The following is a 27,714-nucleotide window of genomic DNA, read 5'->3' on the forward strand; positions in this document are numbered from 1 at the left end:
CAAAAGCAGGTGGTGAAGAAAAAGTTGCATGATGAACCAAAGCTTTTCCACAATCTGAGAGAAAATAAAACAAACACTTAAATATATTGGAGGTGCCCCGTCATCCACGCAAGTACTAAAAAGCATCATAGTAAAAAATGAAACTAAAATAAGGAAAAGATGCCTAATGTGCATAACCGATGAGAAAAAAGATAGTTATTTCAATTTAAAAAAAAAAGCATAAAATGTGAATCTAACTGGTAATCGCTGGAATGTCAATTTAGTTTTTTTACTGTAATTTATATATACCATTTTGTTTCCAAAGACTGTATTTTAGTGCAAAATTACATGAAATGACCATTATATAATAGAATCACTGCATTTGTCAATATCAATGTACTGAGCCCTGAAATTTGTAAATGAAAATCAAATCGTTTTTTTTCTTGTTATTTATGTTGGCTGACTTGGTTTGCATATTTGTCTTTGCTAGAAAAGCTTTGCTCCATGGATAAGGAGAAGAGGAGGGAAATGTACAGGATTGACTTTATTCCTCTGGAGAAGATTCCTGTCTGGAGTCCATCAGGTGAACAAAACACACTAAAGCACTCGGCACGTACAATAATCATACAGAAAATCATTTTGTTTTAATCCTGAACTAATTGAACCGCTTTGGAGATATGAGACATGAATAGAGTGTTGTAGATTAACTTTTTTGTGTAAATACATGACAGTTGTGTGCTTGTTTTTAGGCGACCGGTCTTGCACGCCTCGGTACAAAGCCAACGAAGAGCTGAATAAGAAAATATCGCTCTTCAGTGGTGACATCACAAAACTGGAGATTGACGCGGTCGCCAACGCAGGTGAGAAACACAGTACAGGAACATTCGTAGTCAACATTACCTGGTCTGCCAAACAGTTTTTATTGTTTCCCAAGTGCGCTTACGCCTGGCCGTATATCATAAACCTAAAACACAGATTCAGCAGTTTATTGTTAACAAGTTCATTTCAGCAGTTTATTGTTAGCAGTTTTTGCACACAGAGTCTTGGTCATTTTTTTTTTTTTGCGTAATTAATTGTTTTTCCATAATTCCAAGAATCATTTTTGTTGAAAATGCAATGCGCAGGAGGATTTGGCATAGTTGAGCTTTAGTGCTCTAGGCCGTGTTTTCTCAGAATGAGCGCTGCCCTATATATTAAGGCAGTGAACCTTTCATCTTTGTTTGCAGCGCTAAATGTCTGTTTGAGTTCAGAAAGCACTTCAATAGAGCAAAGAAAAAAAAAACCTTCTCGGTTATATTGCTCTTTTTCCAGTACTAATAAAGTTGCCTTTTATAAAGAGCAGAAATCCTCAGCAATCCTCATCGGTGGATGTCACGTCACTAGGTGGAGATAGAGCTTACTGTCTGCGTGGCATCCAGTCAGTCCCTTTGTAGACGCACCTGAAGGTTTCAGAAATGTTCGTCTGCATTTGCGGGTTTGTTCTTGGCAGTTGCAGAACAAAGTGACTTTCGGTGACTTTCAAGCTTTTTCACATTTGCATCCTTTAAATAGCTAAAGAGACAAGTCAGGCGCTAAGACGACAGACTAAAAACTCTCCCAATTGCATCTTAGTAAAGATGCACCTGCAAGCTTCAGTCGGAACAGCTATATTTAATTTGGCAACAGAGGGACAGGTTTACAGCATATTCAGTGGGTTGCACTTGTGTACGTCTATTTTCGCAGTGTTGTTTCCTTCATGTAAAAATAAATATGTTCTACCTGAACTCATGTCCATTTTAGGTCAGGTAATGAATCAATTTGATAATTAATACGCTGCTATTAAAGTCAGCATTTCAAGATATTTAGCATATTTCCATTAGCATATTCATACAGCGTTAGTAGAGTGCTCAGCTTCATTATTTCTCCATCATCAGCTCTAAGCTGCCATAAAGCAAAGCCATGACTGGTTAATGTTTTAGCAATTGTATTAGCAAAAGTCTTTATGTTTACTGCTAGTCGGCCTAATGGAGCTCATACAGGTGTGCAGAGAGATTGGGTTTTTTTTTAGACTTGTTTGGAACATGAGCAAAAAGAGAAGTGGGCGAGGAGAAAAAGAAGCTGAAAAGGCAAAGGACTAAGAGTGGGCATGGAGAGAAAGAGAGAGTTTGTCTGACAGGGCATTGATTCATCTCTCCCAGTTGACGCATTGATCGGCTGGCCGTAGGTCTCGGTGTAAAAGCGTGAGGATTAACAGACTGTCCAGTGGTCATTAATTTAGAGGTTGGAATGAACTTCCCAGTACTGCTAAGTGTGCATCTCACTCACCAAAGTCCCCAAGTGAACACAAGCATGCACTTTAAGAGGATTCTACCTGTATGTTTTTCTAGCATGTTGCTTTATAGGTTTTGCAGGTGCTACTTGATGAAAGATTATAAAGGCAAACATTTTCTTGTTTTCTGAATAACATGCATGTGCTTATTTTTTTAGTACACACTTTTAACATAAACTAATTAATTTAATAACGATAAATATTTGTCAGTCATACATGAAAGGCTGCAGAATCGAAAAATCGTGGCATAGCTTATTACTAACTATTTTCATTTATTAGATTTTAATAATAATATTAAAATGGTTGCATTTGGTTCATATGCTTAGAATCAACATCTGTTAAATGTATTCAGTTAAAACGTCTGAACATGGTTAAAATGTGAATAACTTCAAATAGTTAAAATGTATGGGACTGGGATGATTTTTTTGGATGATAAGTACTATTTTAAACAGTCTGTTTATGAGTAATATTAGAAATTCATTTATGTATGAATGACAAATATGCATTGCGTTAAGTATTAGTTTATGTAATGCAATTCAAATGTCAAATTCAGGCTTAAATATCTCTTTGAGTGCAGCACACCAATGTGAAGAAAATGATGCATGTACTGAAACACACCCTTATCTGTTATAGTCAGTGTTTATATAATTCAGTGATCGTGTATTTGACAAGTCACCTTACAAATGTAACAGTCCACTGATTATTTCTGTTGCATTTATCTTTACCTTTTCATTTGTGGAAACTGCAGGGGTGAGCAAGATTTTTGGCAAAGGGGCCACGCAAGGGGGGGGGCATAATTAAATTTCCTTGGAGTTGCAATGTTCTTCACTATTGTATCTTGTATTCTAAAAGCCGAGACAAGTCTATGTACTCATTCGTATAAAAGGTACACAATTTTCTGAAGTATGTTTGACTAATGGGGTCACTTAGTCTATTTTTCAAACTACCCCTCAGTATTTCTCTACCAGGCATTATACAAGGTTTATTTTACTTTCTTTCTGGAGAGTTATGACTCATATTTACACAATAGTGAGGTAAGAGCCTTAGCCTCTTTGAAATATTATAGGAATAGTTCATTTTCGTTAGTTCATGCAGTACAAATTGGATCATTATCAAAGGAATTGCGTCCTGCTCATGTGCCCATTTTTTTCAAAAACTGTCATGAAATCATCTAATTTTAAGATAGAGTGGTTGTTGCTTCTATCCACATAGTGTAGTGTTTTCTAACCCTGGTGACTACACATTTTGGTCTTCTTGCTTATCTGGCATAACCATTTAATGTAAGCGATGTAAAGCGATGTGGAGATGTAAGCAGCACAAAACAACGACTTTCATTCTAATCACCTCCAGTTTGATGGCACCAGAGAGAACATACCCACGGTTGCCATATTGGGTGAATTGAATTAAATACTGGATAGGCTTTACAGGTTTAAACTCTGAGTATGTGCTGCTGAGTGATTCCAGAGCTTTTGAATAACCAAACTATTTAGGGATAGTTGACCTGGGGCTGGATTAAACCGTGCTGAGGGTTTGTCTGTTCACGTGCTAGACTCATGAAGGTCAGAATGAAGCAACCATTGAATTGAGCAAAAACGTACATTCTTTGAAACTTTGAGAACTCAATCAGTCAATAGCGAGAGTGATGGAGAGGTGGGCTGGAGTGGGGAGGACTGTTTGTCTGTTGTTCTCAATAAAGATTGGATTTACAATAACATTGCCTCCACCCCCTGTCCTCTCTCTCCTCCCTCTCACAACATTTTACAGCTCTTGGCTCCTGGATCAGCCCTATAAAACACCGTAAACATAAAATCCACAAGCACTTAGGAACTGTCCTTCCGAGAGCAGGGGTGGAGGGAGGGATAAACATCCTTTTTACGCCACTAGCCATCCATCGCTCTGTCAATCCACTCATCCATCTAGTTAGGGGGAGAGGATATACTGTCCTGTATTGGTTTATTAAGATGCATTACGTTGTGAATAGCGTATTGTGATTGGATTTGTGAGAACCCCCCCCATCAACATGCCCTTGTCTGTTTTACAACTGAAAAGTACACACAGACACACACTCAAAAAATGTTATTATTAGGGGAAGGTTATGATGTAGGATCATAACCTCAAAACTGAATAAACAGTGTTGTTTAATGAAGATTATTTGGAGTGTTGCCTCACAATGTTTGCTCATGGGAGAAATTGCATTCGTCGTCCATGTTTTGTCTGTTGGGAATTAAAATTGAGAGTCAGTGTTCGGAGTTAAAGATAAGCATTATTGCAGACAGATACAGAAACGATCCCAGATAAGAGGGACGCCATTTAGTATAGATTAAAATGGAACCAAGTGTTTTTATTAAATTTCTTGAAAATAACAAAATTGGATGGATTTGATTGAATTTCTGTATTCTAAAAAGCAACAACAGAAGTGGAGGGCACCGTGAATGGGCTGAAGGTTACTAGTTATTATTTTTTTTCTTAAATTTCTACTTTTGACTGACAGCGGAATAATCTAGAAAGCCCCAAGATGTGTTGCGCCGAACTCTATCTTTACCCTCAGATAGAAAAATAGCCCCACAGATAGAGGAGAGAGGCATGACAGAGGATGAGAATGAAAAGAGTAATGCCGCATTTCGGCCTGCGCAGTTTTAGCCTTCACTGCCGGGTAAGACGGTATGCATAATTCACACTGATATGTCTTCCTTTCACAGAAAGCTTGTGATATTCACACAGCTTTAGCAGGGAGTGTGGATAGCGCCACACAAGGCGTATGTAAAATGTGTAGACATCTCTAAATAGGTCTGAAAATGCAGCTTATTTGTCAAAGAGCATAAGCCATTAAATCTGTTATCTGTTGCAAATGAAGCTCAGCATCCTTAGCTGGTGGTTCAGACCCCTCTCACCAGCGTAGGCGAATTTAAAATGAGTTCACACTGAGAAATCTCACATCTCTCAGCATATGCCACATTGTTGCTAATTGGAAACCAAGCTTGTTGGAGGGAAATGGTTGTCACACACGCAACCCTAATAAATTCATTCTGTCTGTGTCGCTTAGAAAATTTCATTTCAGCGAAATGGCTTTTCTTTTATATAGCGTTTTAGCCAATTTAGTTTGTTTTCTTGAATGCTGCGGCAATTTAAAGAAAAAAAAGGGTTTAAACATGTATTTGAACAATGAATATAAATCGAATGAGAATATGAGCTGTTCATATATTTTGGAACGTCCAGAAATTCCCAAATGTAGTGCCGTGATTGAATTCTGTTTGATGCCCAAGGCTTTGGAATCAGCTTTCGGTTACTAAACCTTTAATGATATGAATGATTTAGGATAAAAAAAAAGAAAGATCTGAGCATGTTTGCAGAATGGGCAGCCTCGTAGCATTTGTTTCAGTCCTTGTTAAAACCCTCCCACCTATACCGTTCTCAAACAATCAATTGCCACTTTAGCTCCAATCAAGGAATTTGAAATTGTTGGTCTCCTCTTAGTCTAATTAGTCTAATTGACCCGATGTGGTACATGCAGGGAAAAGAGGTATATGCGGTTCAGCAGGGACGACTTCTGAGAGTCGCTGCTGCTGCTGTTTAGATAGGTGCAATCGTTTGGTGTAATTGTAATTTCTCAGTTTGGTTTCGCTAGGTACAACGTGAGAGGCGCTCTGAAGCCCCTAGGTGTAGCTTCTCAGGATTTGATTTACCAGTAATTGGAGCTTGTCAAGCTCTCAAGTTAATTGTTGGGTATTGTGAAGTTGGCCTTTTTAACAGGTAATTTTAGTGGCAAAAGCTGCTTTCAGGTATTCTTTGTCTTTGGCTGATCGTTACGGATGCTGTTATTGCACCTTCCTCCATATGTCAGTGTCTGCAACAGTCTTAATGCTTAATAAGGCTCAATAATTTGATGTTGCTGTGAATTGTAAATCTCTATGAAAGAAGGTGCTGTTTTCCAATTATCTAGAATTAGATTTTTGGAGAAATGGGTTTGGGAACAGGTGCAAAAAACTAATTGAACTGTATGTTGTCTGAGAATCCGCGCTGAGGACATCATGTGCTTTTACGTACACATTAAGCTATTGAAGAGCTTGTGTTTAAAGGCCATTCTTTCTTGGATACTGTATCCTGCGCTTCCCCCTCTCATTATATTGATCTCTACATTGCTTACACAGGCATTACCACACTCTCCAGATTGGAGGCATGTTTGCTTTTAAACAGACACTATCAAAATGGCTGTTTTCCTTATTCACTCTTCCAGCGGATGAATGTGTGCCATATATGCCTATCAATGCCACCATGGAGATTTAGCTTCATAAGGACCTTAAGAACTGACAAGGGGATTTTGTCTCATACATGAATTTGATATTATTTTCAAGTGCAGGGGAAATGTTTCCTTGGAATACAGATGATATATTTCTGTATATATATATATATATATATATATATATACACATCGACCATGTGTTTCATCACAACTTTTAATGATACATATATCAATGAAAAAGATAACAAGCTTTATTTACTATTCATCATGATGTATATCCATATCTATAACGAGAGAAAGAAGAGATTTACATGGACTACTTTTTGAATAGTTCACTTTTAAAATGCATCAGAAAAAGGCTGGAAAATTGCAGATCCGGTACGGATATCCTTTTAGTGTTCCTACCTTTCTACTCTCCCGGCTAATGCTGCGTTTAAGTCACACAAAGTCAGACAAACAAGTGGATTGTCTTTAATCAATTAAAGACCTTTGTTCTCTCTCTTCCTTGTTAGCCCACACACAAGATGCAGAGGTTCACAGTGTTACATATTTTATTAATCCCTGATTTCTGTTTTTCCTGCACCTCAGGGGTATAGATACACTCTGAATGCGCAAAGATTGTAATGAGCCGACGTGTTAAAGTTGTCTGATCATTTATCATTTTTTCTAGTCACCTACTAGATTTCATGTCCATGATATTTTCTGGTATGTTCTGTATTAACAAGTCCTGCCCTTCAGTTAGCTTTTTTACATGCTGAATTGACTGCATTATCTATGTCAGCCTGTCAGTTTGGGTTCATTCATCAATTAGCTTTGCCCCCTTTATGATTGTCATTCTGTTTAGTTTAAATAACCTCAGATTTCTTAAAGTCATTCCTTTCGTCATAATTGAAGTGCATTTGTCTGTTGTCGAGCAGGTAAAACTACTGAGCTTGGCATATTTTGACTGTTCTTGAAACCTCTATGTGGTGAATGAAAAATGTGATTTTTTTTTTTTTCATAAGATATTCACTTTTCACTGTCTTATTTTTTTGGACAAATTTTCTTTGTGAACATGAAACCTTTTTCTGTGCCTTCATCTTTTTCCTCCTCTTTCCTTTTGTCTCCTTCTACCCCACTTTTCTCACTCTCATTAAAAGAAAAGAAACCCAGTAGCAATTTGAGGTCTTTCATTGTCAAAACCATTATCACCACTGTCAGCTCTCTGGGTTGGGAACAAAGTCCTCGTGCTGCGTGCAAAAGAAATAGAGAGAATAAAGGAAAAGCCCATAAAAGGAGGGAGAGAGAACTGAGAATTAGAATTTGAATAACAGCCCCCCAAAAAGATTTCTTTTTTTTGTTGCCGTCGTCAGTGTCCCCCAGAACAGAAAGGCATCAGTTTTCCCCAGTGCATATATACACAGTAAAGTCCAGGTAGTAAAATTATATCTATATGAACCCGGTCCCAGATCTCATCATTATCATCATCATCATCATCATCATTATCATCATGCTAACCCTTAAAATGAGCTAGTTTTAGGACACTGATAATCATTGGTACTAAGATGCAAAAACAGCTTCAATTATCATCTGAATATTGGATAACATCAACACCAAGAGTGGTATCCCTGGCACTTTCTGACTATTATAGTTATTTTAAGCATGTTCCAAAGGGTTTATTCCCATTAAGAACAATGTTTTAAAAACAGACTAAAGGAGGCACAAAGGGTACTTTGGAATAGGGGTGTGCCGAATGAAATTCACATAATTCATACTAAACTCTTAAAAATAAATGTTCCAAAAAGGGGTTTTCACAAGAACCAGTTTTTGTTCCCCAAAGAACCTTTCAGTTGAATGGTTCAGATTTTTTTTTCTTAGTTTGAAGTACATTTTATTAATCTAAATAACCTCTTTCCACTGAACGGAATGAAAAAGTTCTATGGATGGCAAAGGTTCTTTGTGGAACCTCTGATGCCAATAAAGAACCTTTATTTTTAAGAGTGTATTGCAAGGTGTTCTTGTTTTTATGTAACCATTTTATTATTGTTTTGCATCATTTATGTAGAATAGAACAGTCCATATAGCCTTTTTAACACCTGGGCTTGAATAGTAATTCACAATTTTTATTCTTGTAACATCACCACTAAATTACCCAATTCAATTTGCAGAATCCTGATTTTCTTTTCAAACATTGTCACATTACACCAGTGCTCCAATGGTGAGAAATCTATTCTATTTTAAGTATAAATATTTTGATTTGAAAAAAATCTACTTGAAATTTTCTATCCAGTAATAAGATTTTGTGAATGATAGATGGGGGAAAATGGTCCCTTTAGAATCGGCACACCCCTACTTTAGAACCTAGGGAAAAGAACCCTTACCCAACTGCTTTACCTGATAACAGGAACAGAATAGGAAGGGGGTTATACAAAAGGCTATCACGTGTATGAATAATCTATGTCTGGAATTCCCCCTTCTCTGTACCCTCGGTTTGTTCCATAGCCTGGATTTCCTGTGTGGTTCAGGGTGCTCCTATATAGAGTTGCATTATTAGAGGGAAAGATAGTATGAATGTATGTCATATCCTCAACTTTTGCCTTGGGCTGCAAAGGCTGTTGGGCAGACATTGGTGTCATTTGAAAGCCGTGAGCTCTGATTTCTAAGATGGATGTGTCTTTTATGGTTCCAGACTCAACATAGTCATCGTAATGTTTGCTGGCACCTCGAGACCCAACAACATCTCTGCCGTATATAGAATGGTCACCTGGTGCAAGATACCCCGCACGGTGTCCATACCAGCAGAAGATGCCAAAAATTAAGAACAAAGACACCAGTGCTGTTGCACCTCCAATAATTCCAGCAAGTGGTAGGGCTGACAGTTGGTCAGTTCCTCGATCACTGTCCTGGTCTGAAATAGGCTGCTCGAGGGGATCAGTTTCTGTTTTGGCACAAGCAGGGTGCTCATGCTCTGAGTTTGTGTTTATGTTTAAACCTCCACTTGCTGTAAAAGAGGTTCTTTTACCATCGTTTCCAGAGAGAGGCACCAAGCAAATTATATAACTTGACTGGGGCTGTAGTTGTGTAAGTAAATACTCACGGCGATCCCCTGGCACAAGTGTTTCTGTGATTGACCCCATTGCAGGACTGTTGCCTAATCGCAACCAGGAAAGTCTGAAGGAGGGGACTGGCTGTGCTGCCTGCCAGGTAATGTGAACTGTCTCTGGTGTGAGAGGTTTTACACTGATTAGTAATGATTTACCTGTAACTCCATTTCCACCTCCAAGACTGTCCTGGCTAATATCTGAATACTTGTGGCCTGGTCGTCTGGATCTGAGGGTAAAGAGAGAACCCTGCGGAAGTGGAGGGGTTGTTGTAGCTGGTGCTTGTGTAGGAAAATAACTTTTTTCCTTCTTTGCTCCATCGTTTCCGACTATTCCACCTGCAGTATCTACGCCGACCTCACAGTCTTCCAACTGACTTGTAAGGTCCCTTAGTACCATGCCTCTTAGTCTCTCTGGTCCATGGCAAGTTAAACCTCTCACAGTCACTGATGATCCTCGCTCATGCAACCAGTCATGAAGCCAGCGAAGGTTGCAGCCGCAGTACCAAGGATTTCCTCGGACAAGTAATTGCGAAAGGTTGTCCAGGTCCTTGAATAAACCTCTTGGGAGAGTCGTCAAATTGTTACCTGATAGATCCAGTTTCTGTAGCCTTCGCATGCCATCCAGGGAGCCTCGTGGCATGTGGGCAATGGCATTGTCCTGTAGATAGAGGCGAAGGAGATGCATACTTGGAAGATTTAATGGTGGTGCCTGGAGTGAATTACGAACCAAAGAGAGCTCTGTGAGATTAGAGAGCCGTGAAAATGTATCATCTGCGATACGCTGATTTGCCAGCAGATTTCCATCAAGGAAGAGACGTCTTAGAGAGGAGAGACCTCGAAATGCATGTGTTGGTATAGTTGAAATCCGATTGTCGTCTAGGCGGAGCTCCTCGAGTGATGCAGGCAGTCCTGATGGTATACTCGAGAGATGGTTGCGTGACAAGAACAGAAGACGCAGCCTCGGATTGTTGGCGAATGCTTTGTCTTCTATACTCACGGTTGAAACCGAATTGTCGTCCATGTGAAGCTTCTCCAGTAGGGGGAGCCGTGCAAGAGCGGAACGGGGTAAAGTTCGTATATTGTTGTCCTGTAGGTGAAGTTCTCGTAGCGACGGAGGCAGATGTGTTGGAAAATCATCAAGTTCATTATCATAAAGGTAAACTACTCGCACAGTCAGTCGTCGCTCTAAAGATGTTGGTAGGCCAGCGTTGTCGATGCGGTTGTTTTGCAGATAGAGCACGGCTGCCGTTAATGGTAATGGTGGGATGATACTCAAGCCACGGTCATTGCAGTAAATGAAGCCGTCATCACACCTGCAAGCTGAGGGGCATGGCACGTCTCCCTGAAGCTCCGCCTCCCCAAGTGCTGCCTCCGCGGCAGCAGCTGTTGCTGCAGCAAACTCAAGGACTTCAACCAATAATGTTAGACATAGGAGAAGTAGAAACAACCAATCGCGGAGTTCAACTAGGCTCTCTGTGGCCATAATTCCAGGCAGTGTACCCCACTCTCTCTGCAGAGGTAATTTAACCCAATGTTTTTAAGTCAATATTCTTGGTCAGTGTAGTTGGGAAAACGCAGGTCTTACTTGCCCTTCCTTACTTCCGATCACAAACCTGTGGGAAATATAGAAAAGATTTTTTTTTTCAAAATACAGAGGGTAAATTCAGTGTATAGTTCAGTGCAATTATAAGTCCACATATCTGTTCCAGTATGCTGTCTGACTTTTACATGACTTCTGCTTAAATGTGAAAAACACTGCAAGGTGGTAAGAGGTTAGTAAGCAAGAGCAGAGAAGATCAGTCAAGCTGAACACTTTCTAGATAACCCTAACAGAGCAACTGAAAGATAGGGAGCATTAGACATAACATTAAAATAAAACAGAACTGAAAGAGAACAGCAAATGGACTGCAGTTGAGCTATGTAAATGAATTGTGTGGAAAGAGTTGAATGTAACAATTCCCCTCTATATTACTCACTGAAAACTGTAGGTGTGAGGTGGTCGTTCTGAACTTATATTAAAATGTGATTGACATTTGAGTTCCAGAAAAAACAATTACAGGTTTATTCCTGGATTGACCTTAAGTCATATTACAATTCAAATGTAGCAGGCAATTGTGTTTGAATAAATCACTAGTTTAATTTTAGCTCAAGTTTTTGAAAGTTCACGGAAGGGTCAGATAGAGTTCTCGTTTTCGGCCTGATTTGCAATTGAGATTTAGATGAAAACCACAGACGTTTACAACAAATTGACATGCATAATGGATGCTGTTTCTTGGTTGTTATTGTTTTCAAAATAGCATGAATTATTCAGAGAGACTACATAGAATACCCAACAGAGATTTCACTCTGTGTTTAACCAGTCATTGACTAGATGGCCAGGGATTGTGAATTTCCTCTGTGTGTATTCCCTGTAAGCCTTGTCTGTGACTCTTACCAGTGTTAAATTGCGTAAAGAAGGCAAAGACTATTTGCAATTTAGATGGAAATATTAAAAAATAAATACATGATAATAATAATTGAATATATAGACTGCCCCCTTAGGTCTGAAATGTATCAAAGAAAAATAAATAATAGTATACATTCAATAACCCCCACATTTTTTTGTAATATATCCTACATTGATTGATATAATTATTTTTTAAATAGCCAAAATGTTATTAGTCCTGGAAGCATCTTTAAAAGCATTGTTTAGTATTATAATAAAACTGCCAACCAATCAGTAATGTTTTATTGTGGCAATACATTACAGTTGTTTAATTTTCAGCTTGTCACAAGTTTTCTTTTTGTAATGAATTTTCTCATAAAAACGTAGTGTACATATCTGCACAATTTTGAGACATTAGCATACTCCTATGTGACTACTCCAAAACGTACTTGTTTTTGTGAGTATTTGTGTGTAAAGGCTTGGTGTACATCACTCTCTGCTGGGGCCTCATTCTTTTTGCTGCCTGCCATCCTATGGGATTGGACTCAAGGTTGTTTGTGTTGCAGGCCAGGCCAGATGGGAGTTGGTTGGCTGCTTCTTGGATACAAACGTTGTTACCTTAGGCAGCGACTACATGCAAAACAAGCCCTTAAACAGTGCTAGCACCAATGCAAAATTGATCGTTGGGGCTTAAAAATGGAAAAATTTTTAAGGAAATTAGAGGAAATTAGAAAGAGAAAAGCTAGCTTTTCTTGGAAATTATTCCATTTTATTGGAAACGCTTTCATCTTGTTTGCTCTGACTATAGACCACAGTTTTAACATTCTAAGACAACGATTAGCAAAAATGCTGCTTTTTAAAAAAATCAGATATCATTGTTGTCACTTTGACTATCTCCTTTTTAAAGCTGTCCCTCTTTTTAAATGAGATGCGTTGCGTGAAAATGGAAGCAATTTAAATGTCACATTTAATGGGCCTCCCGGTGTGTATACATTTGGGTATTTTTAGGAAAAAAAATCAGCTGTCTCTCAGGCCTGCCAGTGTATTTTCACAAAGAGGGGTGGAAGCCTGATGACTGAGGAAAGAAAATAGCAAAAAGGTCTGCTGAATACCTAATAAAACATGCCGTTATGCTAAAGACTTTTTCATAAGCTTTTTTCAAAAGCTAGTAAAATATAGTAGCATTTTGCATGTGTTTGGGGCTGTCAGAGTACTGTGGAGCTGATGTACAAAACAACTTGCAAGTTTGCCTTTAGATGGCAGAGTGACCGCAAGAAGCTACATCTCTAACTTGCTACATGGTTTGAAACATTTGTGTGTAGGAAGGTTAACTTTACTTTTCTCACTGTTCTGCATCTCTTATCTATTCCTCTATCCTTCACTCAAATGTTTCTATGCTCTGAAGAAGGTTTTCATCCTGGCCATCTCCGTAACCGCCTACTGTGTGTCTGTAATCTCTTGTAATCTCTTCTTATACTCTTCTTTAATCGTACTGTTTTTTTTTCTTTTCCTGTGTATCCTGCTGATCCTCCTGTGTCAATCCTGCATTTTCATTCTGCCTAAATCTGCTTTTTTTGATCCTTCTCTCGAGTCTTTATTTCTTTATTTTCTTTTTGGTGTACATTTCAATTCTGTTGACAATATAAAAGGATATTTTCCTGCTGCACTGTCTTTTTTTTATTCAGCCACCCAACTCTACACATTTTCATATTGTATTTATATTGTATTATTTGCAAAAGAATTATAAACGACTGTTCTTACCATCTAACGAGTGTCCCACATTGTCCTTTGGCAAGTAGGTCTGAGCAGTCAGAGTTTGAACAGTGACAATTGTCTTCTTAATTCAAAGTAGGAAATTGTCTTTCTTCTTGTCCTTCGACTTAAGTGACCAAAATTGCAGCCCTTTATTAGTAGAATTCCTTTAAACTGTAGGCACTAAAATAAGGATAATGTCAACCAGAAAAACCCTGGGAATTTCTTCCAGTGTCAATCAATAGAATCAAAATTTTCATCACTTCCGTATAGCAAGAGTATATCCGAGCCGATGATGTGTATTTAGGTTGCAGTGTGTCCTTTAAAGTTGACATCATGTTGATTGTGTATCCTTGAATGAGGATTGACGGAACACAGGGATGTTGTAGCCCCTCATCTTTGAGACTGTGTTACCTATGAAGAAAACATTTTCAGTGAATTAGAGTGCCAGGACAGGACAGAAGACTTTTATATTCAGTGTGTCATTTTCTCTTTAAACTTGGCTCGACCTAAAAAGAACGGTTTTTCAAAGAATATCAACTCTGAAAATGGTGAAGTCAAGTTCAGTGTGCAGAATTAAGTGGAAAATCTCTTTTACAGACTGCTCTAAGCCATAGCCAGGACCAAAAATGCAAAAAATCAAGGCACACATATTGTTGCAAACTGGGTCACATTGTTGACAAGACTGAGGTATGGCAAGAAATGATGGGTGTCTGTTCTGACTCAATTCTCTGTATCAGGTAAGGACAGAGCAAGATTTTTTTCCTGCCAGATTTCCAAGATTAATCAAGTTTTTTTAGGTGAGTCTAAAATTATGTATAGTGTATTTTCATATATTTAGATTTTCACATTGAGTGTTTGTAGTTGATGTTTTCTAGAACTACTGCTTTGGGACTAAGCCTCTGAACCAGCAACTGTTAACTCTCTTTGTATCGTAGTGTGCTGAATCTGTTTAAATTCCCAAGCCTGACGTGGTTGATTTGTGTTTGTGATGTTGAAAGTCTCCTCTGGGTCCCACTGGCTCCCAGTCTAATTGCTTTTTCACGGTCCAGTCATAGATTGGGAGTGATCAAAAACATTATTGCAGAAATTTAATGCACCATGTGGACGTAGCAGCCTGGTGAAGATGGATCAGTGGAGGCCCATATTACCACGTGTGTGAGGATACAGGGAGCATTTCCAAGGCACACAGCTAATGTAAAGGGAATTGAGCAGAGGAGGAGTAATAAGGACAAAGAAGGCTAATTAAAATCAATGAACGTATTGGGGAATTTTCGCCAATCAATGCTCTTAGATAGTGGAAAAAAACATAACGGCTACTGAGGCAGATGCCTTAAAATGTCTAGCGGGTGTAAAACCAGACAAATACACAGCCCGTTGCCCTTCTCTGTTCACCTTTCTCTCTCTGCCTCCCTCTCTCTCGTACAATATAATGGGGCAGTCACATTAGGGAAGAGATTATGATGAGAGATGATAAGAGGTTATATCAGTGCTGCTGTCATGCTCGCACTGACCTCCATCCACAGACGTGCTTGAGTAAATGCTGAAAATGGACAGTAATAATGTTCACCTGGAGTAGGGTGGTGCAGTTCCACTGCTCCAGGTTTGTTAATATTGCTGATGGTACAGATGTCCTCCGTTCTTAAAGGTATTAGATTGGTGACAGATCTGTGCTTTTATTTGTATGCCCTTGCATGTTTGAGGGTGAGTTTGTCTGTTAGTATGTGTGTTTGTGTACGTGCATATGTGTATGAGCCCATGTCAGACATTTTTACCATCCTGTGCACGTAACCTACCCATCTCTGCCTTTCAATTTCTCATTTGCTGAGCGAGGGAGAGAGAATGGAAAAGAGAGAGAGGGGCAGATGGAGGAGTAAAGGAAAGAAGGAAGATTGATGAACCTATTGGAATCAAATTTGGTGGCAGAAATGACTGTCAGGCCCAGTATCCACAACAACACATATTCACAGCACTGACACAAAGAAGGGCTCCCTGGGCTTTGTCTTAGGATCATGAAGGAGCATGAAATCTTAATGGTCTATCTTGTTCCTCACACAGCTTTGTCATAAAATATTACTCAAGTACATCATGAAATAATTATTCCCCAGCAAATCCAGTTCATTATTAATTCACAACAAGCACTGATAAATAACTCTGTTGTATTGGCTGGCTAACAATGTAAACAACTGGAGAGCTTCACGTTACTGTCTGGTCCCTTGGATGTAAGAGCGGACGTAAGAGACTTTGGTTAATATGACATGATTGGTATAGGGCCCTCAGGAACTGTGGTATTTTACTGAACAGTGAGTGACTGTATGTGTGCATGTGACTTACACTGAGGCTACGGAGATAGTCGCTGTAATAGCAGAGCATTGGCCGGAGGGCATACTTGTGTGTCAGGATATTTTTCAGTTCCCATATCAGCACATGCCTGTGAAACTAGTGTTCTAGGCCTCCAGGCTATAGTGTTGTAGCGATAGTCCACAGCACAATTCTGTTTTAAAAAGGTTTCGTCAATGAGACTCTGTGTTCTAGATTTGTAAGTGCTCTAGAATATTCTACAGTTGTCACATTCAAGAAACGACAGATCTGTCTATTGCTAATGACGCTTCAAAGCTTCTTTTTAGGAAGCAGCCTAATTCGTTGCTCAGTCTACTCGTTGTAATTACCTACTATTCAGTGAAGAAAAGAAAAAATATATATAATTGCTACACAGAGATGTTTTGACAGTGGAGTACAAACACCTTGATGAGGTGCCTAGGTACCGTTCTCCCTTTTTTTTTTTTTTTTTGCAGTCCGGTGATGTCTCAGATCTTTAACTGCCAGTGGCTCTGCAGCGCTGAATAGTAATATGTGTGTGCGTGTGCGTATGTGTGTATTTCACTCTCTAAGATCTGATGATAATTAGCTAAAGGTAATCAGGGGTAATTCAGCAACGGGAGTGAAAATGGCAGGAGACGCAAGGATGTGACCAGCCTCTCAACATACACCCACACACTGCAGCCTTTTAGTATGAACAACCAGGAGCAAAGAGAGGGAGAAGCGGGGATGAGGGGTAAGTGTGACAGGGATGCGTGGATGAGCAGAGAGGGGAACGCACCTTGTTTTTTCCCATATCCCCAGTTTCCCTTCTTATTGCTATGTGCCTTCTCTCTCTCTTGGCTCCGGTCCTCTTGGATGTTCACCAGTGCATTTACTGTAATCTGTGAACCATTAATGCATAAATGCCTATACTGATTTATGTCCTTATTATATTCAGTGTTTGTGCACTGAACAGAGCCAGTGGCTTGTGAATGTGATAAAGATGCACTAAAGTGGCACAGGGTGAGAGAGTGTAGAGACGGGCCTAAAGCATTGCAATAACACAGAACCTTTGAATGTACATGCAACACAAAATCATCAAGGCTTACCATGCATACTTAAAGCTGGTTGATTTATAGTTACATAGGGATGCAGAGACAAGGACAGATACAGAGGAGCTTGAACTAAGGCATTCATTTCTGTTAGGGGTTTTTCTGTGGCATAAAAATATTCAGTGACTTTGATTTGTATTTCAGTTCATGCTGGTGTGTTTTGAGTGACACGCCACAGTTGTTAATATTCTTTGCTTTTCTTTATGCCTGATGCCAAAATGTCAGCATGACTGTACTGTAATTCTTAAGGTGCAAAGAAGATACATGAATGGACTTGAATGCCTACAGAAAGTGGAAAATGAATTAGCTTTATTTACCTTTTCTTAATCATGAAAGATGGAGTGAAATGCGGCAGCATAATGGTGGCGCAGTTGGATTTGTATATCTGCACCTGCAACATGCGAATGAACCCCAACCCCTCATATAAACTCTGTCAGTGTTAGCTGCACATTTCATCTGCTCATAAAGTGTGTACTAAGCAGTAATCTATTTAAAAATTCTCGTACTGTTTTTGACCCTGAAGTTTAACAGAGCATTTTAAGGCCCTTGGTTCGATGAGAAATATGCTCTTGTGTTCTTGTTCTCTGAATACTGAAAATAAGATGTTATGAATCACATCATGAATTAAATGCATTTAGACATTTCAAAGTAGAACATTCCTGTGTTTTCCTTTTGAGATAACTGACTTTACTATATAAACACAGAACATTACAATTCTGCCTTCTTTCTAGTTTTCATCACTCATTTTTTTCTCTGCGTCATGCTCCCTAATGAACAGGTAAATACTAAATCACATTTTTACTCCACAAGTCTTTCAGTTTCATCTTTTTTTTTTTTTTTAGAGGAAATATTATTATTGCCGTCACATATCTAAGATTGCATATATAATGTTTTGAGGTGGGTATATCATAAATATTGTAAATATATGACATGCATTTGTCATTGTCACTACTTCCAGCCATTTTCCTTTCTTCGGTTGTATTCTCATTTGTTTACATTTATTAATTTTTCTCCCAATCTCCCTTCCCATTTGTGATCCCAATATTTTTATGGCAATATACAATCCACCCCTCCAGCGGGATGAGATGGGCTTTTATTAGAATTATATTTGAACACTGACACACATACGTAAATCACTTTCATGTGAAGTTACACAGATGCTTTTCAGATAGCTTATCTTTCTCTTTCAAATAGCATTCCTTACATGACCATGTCACTCCTATTTCTCCTTTACCCTTTTATCCTCTTTTTCTTGTGCTTCCAGTTTCTTTGTAAATGATGCAGTCACTGGAAATAAGCAGACAATTTAAGTACTGGATACTTCACTGCTCTATTTCACTCTGTCTTCTAGCGCGCACACACACACACACACACACACACACACACACACACACACATACAAACAACCAATCATACCTCTTGCTGTCCCTCAGCCAGTGCTTATGAACATCAAACACAAACACTCAAAAGCAGAGTGTGCACACGGGAAGAAAAATAATTAGGTTTGTCTGAATTTGACTTAATGTGGGTAAATTTCTCTTATCAGCATTTCACATAGCAAGAAAGAGCAAAATGTCGTAATAAACAGCCCCCACTGTGTGGTGAATAAAAAGTGGCACTTTTTTACAAAGACAATTCATGCATTTAGGTCAGTGAACAAAGTTGCCCACATGTTCGACAAACCCCACTCACCGAGCAGAGAGTGAAACGAACCATGTTCAGAAGCGATCTCTACTAAGCTGAGCAGTGTTTGGCTTCCTATGGGAGGCCTGTGCATTTGTTTTTTTTTTATAGCTCATTTAGAGCCAAACTGCTAGGCACCATGCTGTGCGCAAACACGTACATGCATTTATGCGTTCTTCCCACAGTACACTGTATCACTTTAAGTAACTGAGCACAAATATAAAAAGTTGTAGCTCTGGTTGAATGGGTCTCTCTGCATGTAAATTATAAATGAGCTGTAATGATTTAACAGGCATGTGTTTGATAAGCTATGTAATTTCAATGAACGCTGCAGGCTTTAAATGGACGTGCTTTCAATCAAAGCACAGTCTATAGGGATGCTTTATGTCAGTTGTGGATTTTGTATGTCCGGACTCACTCTGTTAACCTGACACATGCTAAAATTAGCAGCACTTCAAAACTAGTTGCATTATCAAAGCCTATTTCAGAGCTTGCAGCTGGTTTTTCCGTGGAATAAGTAGTGTTCCGGGTCCCTTTCAGACCTTGTCCAATTATCTAGAGCCACATTCACTTAATTCATATTGCCTCCATTTCATTGATTCTAGAGCTATACAAGCAACTCTTTGAGAGCCATTTTACCTATAAACTCTGCCTGCCCCAGAAACAATCTACTCTATCATACTTCCTTTCAGACAACACTGTCTTTTCTTGACTTGTTCACAGCAGGCGAGGCGCATCTAGAGATCTGTCTAACAGAAGATCATTTGATTGAGGCGAAATAAAAAATTACTTTGTGTCAATGACCAAAACAGCCACATTGATTAATAAATGACACTGACGTAGGTCCTGTGTCTATGACAACCCTGGCCTGGCAGAGGATAAGACAAAACACTCATTGTTGTGTGAGTGCTGTTCCCTCTCCAGAGAGCAAGACGAGTCTGACTGCATTTCCGCCCTTAAAAAGGACATTACTAAGAGCTCAGAGCTCTCTCGAGCTGTGCATCAATCTCCTTACTGTAATATATAATGAATCAATAACTTACAAATTATGATTCAGTTGGAGTGTTTTACAAGATTGGAGTAAGTGGATTAAAAGAAGAGTATCGGTGTCATAACCTTGTTCAGATTTTTCAGAAGTGCTTTGATTGTGATCATTGATGTTGTGCAAACATTCAATTTCAGGCGTTATGAAAAGAAAGCACTTAATAAAAGGGGATGAAATTAAAACGTGCCATGTTACGTTCATGTTGCCCATGGTTAAAAGGCAAAGATTCAAAATGTGAATCACCAATTATATTTTTTTACTTCTTTATATTATTTCCATTTTGTTCTGTTGTATTTTTATCATATTGTTTGTAATTGTTTTTATTTGATCCCTGAAAGTTTACACGATTTCAATAATTGTTTGAATTATTTTTTACTTTTATTACTTAGTTATTTAGTAATTATTAGAATTAATAATAGTTAGAATTATTAGAATTATGATACTCTATGTTATTAATGATGAAAATATATTTTTTTATTATTTCAGCGAAGAAAAAAACACAAAACAATTATATCTTCTGTCTGTATGTTTTGTTATTGTGTAAAAAACTACTTGTATTGATATATCACGATGATGATCATATTACACTAACTGCAGGTGGGTTACAGGGTTATTGAACAGGACCATTCTCACCAAAAAAACTGTACAGATCCTTTTTACCTGAGTCAGATCACCACCATACATGTATTCATGCTTTGCAAGCAGCAGTAATTTTCAAAAACTGCAAAGCACAATTTGTAACTCTGTTGTTGAGAGCACTGAGTAAAAGCTCCAGATTACAAGTGTTTGGTAATGCTAGGAAGACTGGGAAATCAAGTGTGAGATTATTACAGCTGGCAGGCTAGAAAACATGAGCGAACACTGTATATCTGCAGTTTTAGAAGTACTTGTATATTGAATGGGCACTCTAACGCCATACCAAAAGACTGCGTGATTGTTCCTGCTCTGAATGTAGCGCCAGGGCGAGAGGAATATGACTAACTGTTATTTGTGTGTGTTGTTTGCCATTTTGTTCTTCAAATGACAAAAAAAACTTTCTGGTCTAAAATATACGATGGAATATAAGTTGCTCTATCGATAGTCAGATCATGAATTGCACACCACTCACCATAAAAAGCACATCTCACTTTTTCCTCTAATCTCTGAAGTTTTTGTTTGCAAAGTGCATTTGGATGTTTTGATGCAAACCTTGGTGGCTTTGACAAAACAATTCATTAGAAAGGCTACGGTCAATAATTTATAGTGAACTATCTGTAATAAAAATGACCACTGAAAGCTAGCATAGCTAGTGTCTGTTTATTTGTTAGTTTGTATATTACATTTTCCACTTTTGCCAAAAATCATTTTAAGTACATTCCTTTGTACACCTGTGCGCCTATTTTTTCCTCTAATATAAAGAAACACACACACACGCACACGCACACATATAAGTAGTTGTGAAACTGCTTTATCCCTATTGTAATTTGTAGTGCTGTGTTTTTATCATGCAACCCACTGCAGAGTGACCCCACTGACACACACGCCACTCTCACAGGCCCAACTGTGAATTATAAAACAACAAGAGCTGCCTAGAGATCCACCAATACTTTCTACAGATATTTAAAGCTGTATCTGCAGATGAAAACAAAAACAAATCATTATACCTGAAAATATAGAGAATGTGTTCACATTGCATTTGGTTTCTTCAATGTTACTGTAACATTTTCTCCTATGTTTGTTTTGGTCATTTTCAGATAGATGCAATAGAAAGTGGGGTAAAAAAAAAAGTAGAACAACCAGATTTAATCTCTCGTGAATTTTCTCTTACTGAGCCGTGTTGCTCTCCGCCTCTTGCTCTCTTTCTTTCATTGCTCATCTGCATTTGACCACCATGTTAATCTGTGTTAGAGTTGATGTGCTCTAAGTCTGTGTAATCTGCTGTGTGTGAGTGGAGTTGGGTCTGAAGTACCGCGCTAATCCCAAATGTCTCACTCTTGATGTAGTTAATGTGGCGTTTTGTGACCACAAGATGGACTTTGGCGGATCACTTGAGCTGCTTGAATTTGACAGGATTTTCTATTCCTATTTTTACGTATAGATTATTTTACGCAATAAAAAATATTGATGCGCGCACCTCAAATGTGCTCATGTAAAAGAAAAATGGTTGTGGTGGTATTCTTGTAATTAAAAAGGTTTTGGAGTTGCTGGGCCTGTGTTAGAAGGTGTGTGTGTGTGTGTGTGTGTGTTGCAGGCCTTGCTGTACTTCTCTCATGCAGTGTAAAGCGTGTTTGTTACATACTGGCCCCACTGTTTTGGCATGGCTATGGACTCATGCTGGCGACTCTACAAAACCCCCACTGTTTCCTGGCTGTCACCAACAGGGCAGGGAAAAAAGATGAGAAATAAGGAAATATGATAAAATATAGAAGTGTTGCCTCCACACACACACAAACACACATACACGCTCTTCCTCACTGTGCACTTACTGCACCTTCTGAAATCAAGATGATTTCCCTGAAGATTTACAGAGGAGTGCCTTTGGCTTTCATAAATAAGATGCAACCCTAAAACTGCAATTCCCTATTTCTTTCTTTTTTCTCATTCTTTCATTGCACGGATGCCTATTATTGAAAAACTCGATATTGGTAAAACGAGAACTTTAATGCGAACATTAAAATAAACATCAGGGGACATCCATAGAAAAATACAAAAGTGAATCATAACTCGAGCATCACGTTCTCATTCACAGCCGCTATAAAATGCCTTATGATTCCTCTGATCTCAGTTGAAATCACATTGCGGTATTGGGCAATGTCTGTCATCTGTGCCATAAAAAATGTCTGTTAATATGCAGTGATTTTATTAGATGTCCTACTGTATTACATGGTCGTTACACCGATTACGACAGAGAGTACAGTGCAAAGACGGATGCACTAACTCCTGTGCAAACTCTGCACCAGGTTTGAAAGTACAAAAACAAATGCAAATCTTCACCGGATTGTATAGCTACCAGTATTTAAATAGCCAAGGAGAGCAAACAAGCGCATTTAGGCACTACACACAGTCGCGCGCGTTTAATAACAGGTCATTAAAATAAATGAGTGAGTCCCAGTCCAGGATCTTAATTCAAAGCGCCTGCATTTAAATCCTGTGTGACTGCCGCCTCAGACTGATTAAATAGGCGCTTAAGAGCAAACAAATGAAAGACAAATTAGGGGCTGCGCATCGAGCCAGAATATATCACTATTCACTAAACAACGCTTGTAATGGTGTATAAAAACATATTTATTCCTCGTTTCAGTTGCAGTCAGAGTTGAGCGGAACGTATAATAAATAAAGGTACCTCGGCGGTCTCAGGCTGACCGTTGGTAACAAGTAGCTTATACGAAGAAGTGTTTAGAGCAACATACCTCAGTCTGGGTAAACGGCATCTTTCCTTCGTTTATATTCTGAGAAATGTTTATTTTCTTCTTTTCTAAAGCGTGTTTTTCAACGATTTTGACTTGTCCCGTTCTCAGTGTTTTAAACCGTCTCAATCTTCAGTCAGTCAGGCTCGCTGTGACCGTCGCGCGCGCTCAGACTCTCTCTCTCTCTCTCTCTCTCTCTCTCTCTCTCTCTCTCTCTCTCTCTCTCTCTCTCTCTGCTGTCACTCACAGCGATGCGCCTCGCGCTCTCTCTCTCTCTCGCACGCGCGCCTCTCCACCCCTTCATCTCCTCAACGGAGTAACGGATTTTAACATAGATCACTTACGAACAAAACAACATCCGTCTTTCGATATGATATTGTCACGCATACTACGTTAAGCCGTATATTATATCATTCAAAATGTCGAAATATATTATGCGTATGCGTTTGTAAACCTGTACAATAGTATAAGAGCGTGCGCTTGTGTTATTTATACAGGATACATTTAGGCGTGTGCAATTTATGTTTAATAAATAAAACACGACCCTATTTTGTTAATATAAAATTTTATTTAAAAATAATTCTAATAAAAACCCTACCAGCGAAGTCCAAACTTTAGTTTTCACCACATCTGACACATGCACTTAAAATAATACATTTTCTCCAGCTAGGCTATTACATTTCAAGCGTTTTCTTTAGCAGGCACCTTAGCTTGATCACTCACATGCAGCCTCGCACTTCTAAATAAAATGACCAGCCCGGTTTCTCAAAGAATATTCCCTCCGTTCGCTCACTACAGCCAGTTTTTTACTCCCATTCGGCTGGCGCTGGTGGAGTATTGACAATGTATAATTTATGGAATTTATTTGCTTTTTCATTGAGACTTTGATTCACCTTTTGAATAATGTGATTCTCTGCAGCATCATCATCAGTGTTGTTTTTTGTGGTTTTGTCATGTTAAATTTTAATGCATGGCATGCAGTTTGCTATTAGGGCCTCCCTCTAGGACTGCATGTGACTGCGAGGCAGTGTGCATGTCCTGAGCTATCAGTGCACTGAACTGTGAGTGGGATTGACTTTGACTTGCATGTAATTGTAGCCCTGCATAGAGTGAGTAAAATGTTTATGAAGATGTCCTCCTGAGAGGAGGCTTGTGCGATGTACAGTAGGCTGCATGTGTGTTTGTGTGTTTTATGAATGCAATAGTTTGCGCAAGCCAAGGTGTCTGCAGGGTTCTGGAGTGTCAGACATTAAGGACATCTGTTCAGACACACACACGACGTCTCTCTCTCACTGCTTTCACCCCCTCTCCCTGGTGGCAGGCTATTTCAGAAACGTAGACTTCCGTTCCACACACTTGACCATCACCTTTTCTGTATACTGTATATCTGTATGACTAATAACAGCGCATACTTATTCGTTGGAAATACTTAGTTTTTGTAGGGCTGTTGATTTGACATGTATGTTATTTGGCGAGATGAATTATGGAAAAAATAATGCATTATTATAAGCTTCTAAAGGACGCGAAGCAGGACAAACAACTGACTGCATGAAGTAGATTAAAATGCAGTTATATGCCCATAAAATTCTAAACGTGTATTCGTTTTTTGTTGTATATTTGTGTCATGTGATATAGTTGAACGATATCAAATGAGCACGTGTGCTGTTTATTTTTTTCCCTCCGATGTATATCGCAAAAGTGATATTGTACAATAGTTCAGCAAACAAGAAGTTAATATTGTGTTTAATTTGAGGTATTGTCAATATTGTCTGTTTTTCAGTTTCACCAATGAAAAATTATTATATATGTTGACTCAAGCATTTCTTTCTAAACCTTTTTGCTGTTATAATTGATGACTTTAAATGATCTTTTGGGGAGTAATTTCTCAGCCAAAAATTGATGCGTAATTAATTTTTGGATAATTTAATTGGCATGTCATGTCATTAATTAAATGAAAAAAATTCTAATCATTGACAGCCGTATTAGCTTTTATAAGCACTTTTAATTCTTATTTTTTAATATTTGTACTTATACTTTTTAAGCCATTAAAAAAAAAAAAAACCTGAACAAATGTTGTTTAGTCGTGTATAAACCCTTTTTTCAGAAAAAAAGAAAAATCAAAGCTAGAACTTTTCTGTCAGCTCCTCTAATTAATGCATTTATTATAAAAAGCAAAAAAAAAAAATCCCCAAAAAAACAAACAAACCAAACACTCAATTGCTCTCTGTGTTGTGTATTATGATGCAAACTCATGCTGTGCTGTTTTCTTGAAGAAAATCTAACTTTTTTTCCTCTTTTGTTCTTTTCATCTTTTCATTTAGTGTTTCTGTACCGGTGTTGTTGCACATTCACGATCCCTCTCTACCTCCCAGCTTTTATCTCTCCCTTTCTCCGCCATACCTCTCTTCCACATACGTCCCTCCTCTCACCCCCAACCTCGTGTTGAACTTTTTTTGATTCTCAGCTCCTTCGTCCTTTTGTTTTTCTTTTTTCTAATCCTTCTCTGTGATCCTAATCCGCCCGTAAACTCTCATCATTGCCGTATATTGCCTCTTGCTGTGTGCTTTGCTATGTGGAGTCGAATTGACGCTAAGAATCAGCACGGTATTTTTGTTTACAATCCCAGCCTCGGTATTGATGTTCATGGACATTGTTTTCATCGCAGATCCATTTCATCCTGCCTGAAAGGAATTGTTACAGTTCTGAATAAGAAGATTGCGTTTTGTGAACATATTCCTGCATACAATCTCATCATGTCAATATGCCTCACAGAGAGAGGTGTGTGTGTGTGTGTGTGTGAACATCGTCATCTCTATGGTACCGTCACCCTTCCCCTGGGTAAGACACTGCACACACAGGGTTTAAGCAGATGGCAAATCTCTCTCCCTGGGGTATCATCAACTTACAGCCTTCGCTCATTTTCTCTCCCACTGTTTTGCTCTCTGTCCTTCCTCGTGCATATCTGATCCCTTTTTTCTTCTCACTAGTAGTTTTTTTTTCTCTGACAGCCAGGAGAGAGAGGGACATCCACTTGCAAATTACATCTTTCCTGCTCCATCTCTCCTGTCTCTCTCATCTCGTCTGTCTCCATCTCTCCTCCTTTGCCCTCCCTGTGTAATTAACTAGGTTTCAGTAACAAACCTTTGGGCTTTGGGGTTGCTATGGTTACCTCTCTCTCCTTACTGTTTTCTGTTTGTCAGTCTATCTCTGTTGCTAAATTGTGTGTGTGTGTGTGTGTGTGTGTGTGTGTGTGTGTGTTGTCCTTTTTTCAGTGGCCGTGTGTCTGTTTGTTGGAAAAAAAAATGTGTTTGTCTGGGCTTACATTAACTCCATCTGGTAAATTATTTGTTGGCTCATAAGCTCGTCACTTATCATGCGGTTTAATGTCCGTGTGCAGAGGTGTAATGAATTTTAAATGGGAAAAAATAATCAGCAATCTTATTGCTCATTTGAGTTTTAACTTGACTGTATGATCGTGAAACAATGCTGCTTCAGTGCTGCTTTGTTGTTCAACCAGCCTCGTACTTGAACTCAAATGCTCAGCTGTTTGATGCGAACAGATGCATTTTTATTGAAATTAATACCGATAGACAAAAACATTTTGCAGTGTATTGTCAATCAATCAGATCTTGTAATGAAAAAGCAGATCTGTAACATCGAGTTTAATTAGTACAATTGGATAAAGGCTTTCGTTTCACCTATGACACAGTACACTGCTTTTTACTTGAATTAATGGAAATGTCAATTAGCACTTTGGAAAACCAGGTTTACGGCTGCGTTTTGCTTAGTTTGCTTAGCAAGCAGAAAGCTAAGGATTATATACAGTCTGACAAAGGAGCTTAACATATATATGTTAATTATATATATTTTTGTATCTTATCTACTCTTATATTAGATATAAAAAATGTGTATACAGCACCTTTATGTTTGGGGTCAGTATGTCAAGGACAATAAAAGTTTTTTAACCATTATTAAACGAAGATGGCGAGCAAAAGAATCTTTTTTTCAAAAACATAAAAAAAAAAAAATCTTACTGACCCCAGACTTTTTTGAACAGTGGTGTGCTTGTATTAAGTTTAAGTCCTTTAACTAATTCTCATCCTTGACCTTCTCCCCTCGGATTTAATTTGTATTTTCTGTCAACATTGAAGCATTCATTTGGTTTTTTAAGTGACTTTAAGAGAATTTTTCTTACTGTAATGTCTCTGACATCTTCCCTGAAGAGTCCTCTGTTTTCTTTTTGTTGTTTCAGCTAACAAGACACTTCTGGGTGGAGGAGGAGGTGAGTCGATTCTTTTTACCCCCTCTTTTTCAGAGGCTGAATGAGACAAATCTAGACACAGCTCAAGAGGGAAAAGACATTAGAGGGGAGAAGCATCGGAGAGGTGAGAGGAATTAGAA

General features: G+C 38.6%; 2 protein-coding genes across 4 annotated transcripts in view; one reads left to right on the forward strand and one right to left on the reverse strand.

Annotated features, from left to right (window-relative positions):
• The window catches only part of macrod1 (mono-ADP ribosylhydrolase 1), a 47,750-nt gene that overhangs the window by 1,034 nt on the left and 19,002 nt on the right, over positions 1-27,714 (forward strand). For 2 of the 3 annotated variants that reach the window (XR_006252491.1, XM_043256961.1), the window contains exons 2-4: positions 470-562; positions 729-839; positions 27,566-27,595. Coding sequence is in view for 2 of the 3 variants with exons in the window: in XM_043256961.1 (XP_043112896.1) it covers positions 470-562; positions 729-839; positions 27,566-27,595 (234 nt within the window). In the remaining variant the exon portion in view is untranslated. The remainder of the gene's footprint in view (positions 1-469; positions 563-728; positions 840-27,565; positions 27,596-27,714) is intronic. The other variant, XM_043256962.1, reaches the window with a different exon arrangement.
• Positions 6,657-23,479, reverse strand: flrt1b (fibronectin leucine rich transmembrane protein 1b). The gene is made up of 3 exons (XM_043256953.1): positions 23,317-23,479; positions 13,796-14,200; positions 6,657-11,222 (listed from the first exon to the last, which is right to left on the reverse strand). The coding sequence occupies exon 3, from the start codon at positions 11,090-11,092 to the stop codon at positions 8,945-8,947; it is 2,148 nt and encodes a 715-aa protein (XP_043112888.1). The 5' UTR covers positions 11,093-11,222; positions 13,796-14,200; positions 23,317-23,479; the 3' UTR covers positions 6,657-8,944.

This window comes from Puntigrus tetrazona, chromosome 14 (assembly GCF_018831695.1).
Source record: "Puntigrus tetrazona isolate hp1 chromosome 14, ASM1883169v1, whole genome shotgun sequence".
Classification (NCBI taxonomy): domain Eukaryota; kingdom Metazoa; phylum Chordata; class Actinopteri; order Cypriniformes; family Cyprinidae; genus Puntigrus; species Puntigrus tetrazona.